Genomic DNA, 7,851 nt, shown 5'->3' with positions numbered 1-7,851 from the left:
AGCGAGAGGTGGAAAGTGAATCTAACTCTGTTGTGCTAGTTTCTACACCAGCTCCCTAACTGTGTTCCCTTTCCCTCTTTCTCTTGCTCTCTCTTTCCTCTCTCTATCTATCTTTCCTGTCTCTCTCTGTCGCTCTCTCTCTGTCTTTCCTCACTCTTCCCTTTTCTCTTGTGTATGTGTGTGTACGTGTGTGTTTGTATGTGCGTGTCACTTTGAATGAACGTGCACATGTATGTGTGAATGAACATGTATGCGTGCGTGCGTGCGTGTGTGTTTGTGTGTGTGTGTGTGTGTGTGTGTGTGTGTAGCTGTGCTATATCATGCAATTGCAGAATAGCTGGTATCTGGTTCTTGCAGACAGACAGGAGAGATCCCTCTGAGTGATAAAAAGTCAGAAAGACGATACAGGGAAGAATGATCTAGAGGTTTCTAAAGACCAACCATTCATTACACTTTGAAGAGATTTTAGAGCTCTGAGTAGAGGAACAGAGGCTATGAGAAAAAAGTTGAACAAATAATCACTACCTAAAAATATAAATAATGTGCTTTGATTTGTTCCATTAAGGCCACCTGTTTATGTGCTTAGATTTTAAAACTCTGAAGTTCCCCCTCAGTTCTCCAGATACTATCGGGGGCATCCCTAGACCAGACCAAGTAGTGTATGTATGAGATACCTCTAAGCTGGTACTCTACCATGTTGGAAAAATTGTGACTTCACCGTTGGGCAAAACATTTCAAAGATTTTACTGAGTTTTACAGTTCATATAAAGAAATCAGTCAATAGAAATAAATTCATTAGGCCCAAATCTATGAATTTCAAATGACTGGGAATACAGATACTGTATGCAGTTGTTGGTCACAGATACCTTAAAAAAAGGTAGGGGCGTGGATCAGAAAACCAGTCAGTATCTGGTGTGACCACCATTTGCCTCATGCAGCACAACACATCTCCTTCGCATAGAGTTGATCAGGCTTTTGATTGTGGCAAGTGGAATGTTTCCCTACTCCTCTTCAATGGCTGTGCGAAGTTGCTAGATATTGGCATACGTCTATCCAGAGCATCCCGAACATGCTCAATAGGTGACATGTCTGGTGAGTATGCAGGCCATGAAAGAACTGTGACATTTTCAGCTTCCAGGAATTGCGTACAGATCCTTGAGACATGGACATGCATTATCATGCAGAAACATGAGGTGATGGAGGCGGATGAATGGTACGACATTGGGCCTCAGGATCTCGGCATTCAAATGGCCCTCGATAAAATGCAATTTTTTTCCATTTTCCGTAGCTTATTCCTGACAATACCATAACCCCACCGACCACCATGGGGCACTCTGTTCACAACGTTGACATCGGCAAACCACGCACCCACACATGCCAAATACGTGGTCTACAGTTGTGAGGCCGGTTGGACGTAATGCTAAATTCTCTAAAACAATGTTGGAGGTGGCTTATGTTAGAGAAAGGAACATCTAATTCTCTGGCAACAGCTCTGGTGGACATTCCTGCAGTCAGCATGCCAAATGCATATTTCCTCTAAACTTGAGACATATGTGGCATTGTGTTGTTTGACAAAACTGCACATTTTAGAGCGGCCTCTTATAGCTCCCAGCACGAGGTGCACTTGTGTAATGATCATGCTGTTTAATCAGCTTCTTGACATGCCACACCTGTCAGTAAGGTGGATGGATTAACTTGTCAAAAGAGAAATGCTCACTAACAGGGATGTAAACTAATTTGTGCACAATATTTGCGAGAAATAAGCTTTTTGTGCTTATACGACATTTCTGGAATATTTGGTTTCAGCTCATGAAACATGGGACCAACACTTTACATGTTGCGTTTATACTGTATGTTCTTTTAGTGTAGATTGCGTCTTTAGAGGAGTTTCGTAGCAGTTGTGTGTTAGAAGGATTATTATGGTGTGTCTGAAACGTTGCAGGGTTAGGTGTAGTATCAGGCTCTCAGGACATGGAGCCGGTACATCAGAGAAGCTCTGGATCTTAACAGCATGTCAGCAGCCTCTAACCCGCCAGGCTAGAACTGATAAAGGTTCAATCTGTTTGAACACACACACACACACACGCACACACGCACGCACGCAGGCACACACACACACACACACGCACGCACGCACACACACACACGCAGGCACATACACACACACTCACGCACGCGCACACACACACACACACACACACACACACACACAGGCACACACACGCACGCACGCGCGCACACACACACACACACACACACACACAAACAAAGACACACACACACACAAAGACACACACACACATACACACACACACACACACACACACACACACACACACACTCAAACACACACACACACACACACACAAACAAAGACACAGACACACACACACACAAAGACACACACACACATACACACACACACACACACACACACACACACACACACACACACACACTCAAACACACACACACACACACTCAAACACACACACACTCAAACACACACACACTCAAACACACACACACACGCGGTGTGAAAAGAAGGCATTTGATAGCATTGGAAGACAGAGATTCATAAAAGCTTTTTCATTGAGCTCATGCAGAGGAGAGAAGTGTGTTCCAAATAGCACCCTATTCCATATGTAGTGCACTGATTTTGAAAAAAACATGCACGATATGGAGAATAGGGTGCCATTTTGGATGCAGATCATATTCCATTATGAAAATATATGTTGTGTTTTTATAGGACTAGAATCAACTATGTGACATATTCACTTCCCAGAGCCATAACTCACTCTTTTACATGGTCCTTGGAAAGTAGACGGCATGAATTGTACCTGAACTTTATCTTTTTATATGGAAAACCACATGTTTATCTATTCAAATGATAATATATAGGTTACTTCAGAGTGTACATTTAATTTCAATGACTTGTTCATGGTCAAATAGTTACAATACAGTTGCAAAGTCCAAGCACACAATGTGATATTACAACATATGCTGCTTTCGAAATACCCAAATATTGGTACAAATAAAATAAACGCTTTACATAAATATTTTACTCTGTTATGTTCGGATTAATGCATTTTTTAAAACACTGATCACAGGGTCAGTGTCATAAAAAAAACTACGATTTCAAGAACAAAATGCATTTTTGACTTTTTTCTGGAAACCTGGTTACAGCTTTTAAATGAATATGGCTCCCGGTTTGTGTCTCCATCCTGTTAGAGTGGAGCATTTGAGATTTACGCTTGGCAAATGTGTCTGCGTCTTTGTGTGTGTGTGTGTGTGTGTGTGTGTGTGTGTGTGTGTGTGTGTGTGTGTGTGTGTGTGTGTGTGTGTGTGTTCGTAGACACTTGCTGGATGAGTTTTCCCTGAACACTTCATATTTCCTGATGAAACATGAAAGGTTTGCAGACTTATGTTATCATTCAGAGTTCAGACTGATTAAAACTGACACTGTTTTCCTAGATTAAGTCGGCCATATGTCTCTTTCATCCTTCCCCTATCCACACTTTACATTGTCCTTCTCGGCCAAGTTTGTCTGACTCTATTAAGCCAGTTTCTTGTCTTTGTACTCTTTTAAATAGATTGTTCAGTCTGAAGCATAGAACCAGAAGGATTCTAGTATTACATAGACCGATTCTATTCATATTGCCTGAGATGGTGCACTGTAGGTGAAAACCTGGGCCCAGATTCACAAAACCTTTTTAAGAAGACATTTCTTATTAACTGCCATTTTCTCCTTAACTATAGACTTATGAAGAAAGATAAGCAATGTTGCTATTCCTCAAAAAGGTTCTTATGTTTATCCTTAAGCAAAAAGTAAAGAAGAAATTTGATTCTTGAAAATAAAGTTCTTGGAAATGTTCTTAATTTCAAGATAGATAAACCCTTGTCTTAAACTCAGGGCAGTGATAAACAAATCTCATGAAAGCAAAGATGTTTAATTCACTCACAAACTTCAGCTGAAAGTTTCAGTGTTGACTATTTTAAACCCAAGAACATGTTTTACAACAGTAATCTCTGTAAGAAATATGCTAGCATGATTGCTAGCATTGCTAGCTAGATATCTAGTTAAAATGGTTGCCTAGCAACAAACATCTTAAAAAGATTTGTAAGAAGATATTTGAGAAGTTTGTAAGAAAATCATCAAATCTTAAGATATTGTTGAGGAATTGCACTTAAGAACTATCTTATGAACTTCTTATTCTTTGTTTTGTGAATCTGGGCCCTGGTTCTAAATTGACCAACCTGGGTAGCAAAGTACAAAACAAAACATAAATGAATGAATGAATGAAACGTTCTCTTTCCCATCCTCATTGAAACTGGAAGGGAACCACTCTCTTTTCTTTACTTTTTTCTTTCACTTTACTTCCCTCACAACCTCCCCTCTCTCACTAAACTCTCTTTCCCCTTTTTCATTCTCTCTCTAAAGCCCACTCGTTCTCTCCTTCTTTCCATCACTCTCTCACCTCCCTCTTTTTCTCTCTCCTTTTCTCCCTCATTCTCTCTCTTACACCCCCTTCTCCCTCTCTAACTGCCCCCCTCCCTCCGTCTCTCCTTTTCTCTCTGTAGACTAATTCGCCCTCAGTAATTAGTTGGCTAGTTAATTGGCTGTCTAACTGGCCGCCCAGACAAAAGACAGAGCAGGCTTGGACAACAGAGACACAGAGGAGAGTGTCCCCTTCACATTCTATAGACTCTAGACTCACATTGACTCTCTCACACACAGTCTCTCTCTCTCTCTCTCTCTCTCTCTCTCTCTCTCTCTCTCTCTCTCTCTCTCTCTCTCACAGTCTTTCTTTCTCTTCTCTTCTTTCTCCTCTATCTTTCTCTTTTTCTCTAGCTAGTTGCTGTGCACACACACACACACTCTCACTCTAAGTTTCACACACACACAAACTCACACATCAGGGGTCATACAGTAGTTGATTTGGGAAAAGTGTGTATTTCTCTGTCCTGCACTCGAGTCGTAGCCAGAGAGCCCTCCACGCTCCCTGTCTCTCTGTGCTTAATCTATTCCTGGCTAGTTTCTCACTAGACTCACTGTCTGTTGTCAGCACATCACTCATAACATATGAGATTTAATGCAATTTTCTGTGTTACATTAGCAAAAATATAACTAATATGTCACTGCAATTAAAATATGTCTCAAATGGTTAAATATCACTATTTTTACATATACTAACGAGACCATGTTGACATTAACATTATGAATGATGATAATCTATTCATCACTTACTGCATGTACATGTAACATCTTATATTTCATGTTATATCATTGTGAAGAATAGTTAACCCTACTTTGCATGAATTCTACGGGTCTGTTACATAGTTTGTTTTGTGATTTTATTAAGATTTTCTTATAGAATAGCTCCCTGATCAGCCCAGTCACTGATAATGTTCAAGAAATGTTCAAGAATGTAACTAAAATCAGTTCAAATATTAAAAGACAAACATGGTTTCAATCAGCATCTGATTTTGATATTTTCTTCTTTTCTTGTTTTAACTGAGAATTTGTTTGGAAGCACATTTAAGTTTAGGGTCCCTGACCCAGAATAAACCTACTCCGAGAGTTAAAAGCATGCTGAAGGCAGAATCTCTGAAAGTGTTTTCAGAGATTCAGGAATAGCCTTAGACTGTGCCTGGTATAAGGGTTTATCTGAAAAGCTGCTGTCACTGAGATCAGTCTGAAACTGTCAACTTGTTCTTCATTTAATTTTTTACACACACTAGCAGTTCTACTGTAGTCTGATACACAAACTGAAAATGTTTCCCTTGGTCTACAGTAACTTTTATTTTAATCTCTGCCATTGCAATAACAATAAATCGTTGAAATATTTGACATGAAATCGTTCCCTTGGTCTTTCTTTAATGTCACTCTGTTTTATAGTAGAAGTTATATTGAACACATGGACATTTCATTGTGGTCTATCTATTATTTCCAGCTTTCACATACAGTAGAAGAAACACTGACTTGCATATTAGCTGACCTAATGGAATATAATTCATTCTGATATCTAATCTGGAACATCACTATACTTCCTTCCCCAGCTACAGTATATCTTATAGCAGTTACATTGACTTAAAAGGTGTATATTTATATCTATAACTATCAAAATTGTTTCAGTGGTTTGTTCTTTCCTATCCAAAGATTATTCCTTCCATTACTTAAAATGAAACGTAAATCCTGTTCTACCATATCTTCTGTTCAAAGCTCTGAAGCAGGAGTAAGAGTTAACCTGCATTGGGGTTTGGGCTCTCTCCCATCTAGAGCCAGTGTGATGTGTGGAGGCACAAACAACATTCAACCTGACAAACAGTCAACTAAACAAGTTATTACTATAGGGAAGGGACAATTACCATGTCATTTAGGGGCAATCTTTTACACAAGTCAGCATACAGTCTCTAAACATGCAAGAAAAAATAAGGTTGTGAATAAGTGTGTGTTTGATCTTACCTGGAGCCGGGGTGGCCTGGTTCCCAGAAAACTGCATGGGGATACACAGATCATTATCAATAGGAAACTTATCACAGGTCAACATCTCTGGCCAAGGGAACCCGTAGGTTTCCATAACTGGGGCACAGCTATCCCTCACGGCCTCGCACAGCGAGCGACACGGGTAGATGGGCCTGTCCAGACACACCGGGGCAAAAAGGGAACACAGGAACACCTGTGTATCTGCGTGGCACCGCTTGGCGAGGAGCGGCACCCAGCTACCCGCCTGCTGTTTGACCTCCGGCATGGTCTCGTGGTCCAGCAGGTTGGGGAGGCGCATCTTCTTGTAGCCCACGTTGTGACAGAGGCGTAAATCGGCGGGGATGTCCACACACTGCGGCTGCTTTGTGTAGAAACGACCGTTGTGGAAGTTGTCTGATTGCCAGCTGTAGTAGTCGTATTCGTCGGCGGTCGAGGCAGGGGAGGTGAGGAAGAGGAGGAGGAGGAAGAAGGACATGGAGAGGGACAGTGCCATGGTGGAGAAGGGGTTAGTGAGTAGTTGTGCCCGCTGTTGCCTGCTGTTGCTGTGGTTATTTTGTCCCTGTGCCATGTTGCTCTGTGCTCTTGGAGGGAGAAAGAAAAGAGGAACGTATCCAAATTGTCCAACGTGACTCGGGGATTTTGGAGAATAAAGACTGTGCTGAAGAAATAAACTGTAATCCTTTTTTCCTGGCCAAGAACGAGAGCAGGAGCTGAGACAGAAAACAAAAAGAAAGTGTGTATTCTGGTCTTCTTTCAACAGAGAGAAAATGTGTGTGTTAGTGTGTGTCCAGTCATCTCATCTCTGCGCTGGTAGAGCTGTGTGTCTCTGCCTCAGGTTGTTGTAAGTGGGGAGATAAGGTAGAGTCGAGGGTAAGACGAGGGGTCAGTGGAGGGTGAGTGCTGTGTGTGCCTCCTTTCCCTCTGTCTAATTCTCTGTCTGTCAAATTCTAAATCTCTCTATCTCTCTCTTACTCTCTTCCTGCAGTTCTCTCTATCTCACTCCACAGCTGTCTCTTCCTCTGTCTCTGCCTCCACCTCTCTCCTTCTCTCTCTGTCTGTGTCTAGCAGTGTGTGTGGAGCAGCTACAGTATATCAGCTAGTGGGATAGTTTCTCCCTGTATTCTGTCAGGTCCCCTAGCAGACTCCCAGAACACTCTCCCTCCCACTGGCCCCACACAGCTCTGGCTCAGCTTATCACAGGCCTCACACAGTGCTACCTCAACCAATCAGAGACCAGGGGGAGGTCCTGAAGGGGGATGAGATTCTCCCCCCTCATCACCCTCTCTGGTAGACACTCCCTGAGGCAGAGAGAGAGTAGCAGTAAGTGTGCCCAAGTGTGTGTGTGTTTGTGTGCTGTGGAGAGA

The 7,851-nt window shown here is 41.9% G+C and overlaps 1 protein-coding gene across 2 annotated transcripts in view; it reads right to left on the bottom strand.

The window, feature by feature from the left end:
- Positions 1-7,550, bottom strand: part of LOC139381665 (secreted frizzled-related protein 5) — a 31,563-nt gene extending 24,013 nt beyond the window's left edge. Inside the window, exons 1-2 of one of the 2 annotated variants that reach the window (XM_071125351.1) lie at positions 6,681-7,550; positions 6,467-6,497 (exon numbers count right to left, since the gene is read on the bottom strand). In XM_071125351.1, the coding sequence (XP_070981452.1) occupies positions 6,467-6,497; positions 6,681-7,055 (406 nt within the window). In that variant the 5' untranslated portion in view covers positions 7,056-7,550. Of the gene's footprint in view, positions 1-6,466 lie in introns of both variants that reach the window. The other variant, XM_071125350.1, reaches the window with a different exon arrangement.
- Between the last annotated feature and the right edge of the window lie 301 nt (positions 7,551-7,851).

Source organism: Oncorhynchus clarkii, chromosome 23, assembly GCF_045791955.1.
Source record: "Oncorhynchus clarkii lewisi isolate Uvic-CL-2024 chromosome 23, UVic_Ocla_1.0, whole genome shotgun sequence".
Lineage (NCBI taxonomy): Eukaryota > Metazoa > Chordata > Actinopteri > Salmoniformes > Salmonidae > Oncorhynchus > Oncorhynchus clarkii.
This window is presented reverse-complemented; position numbering and strand designations above follow the sequence as displayed.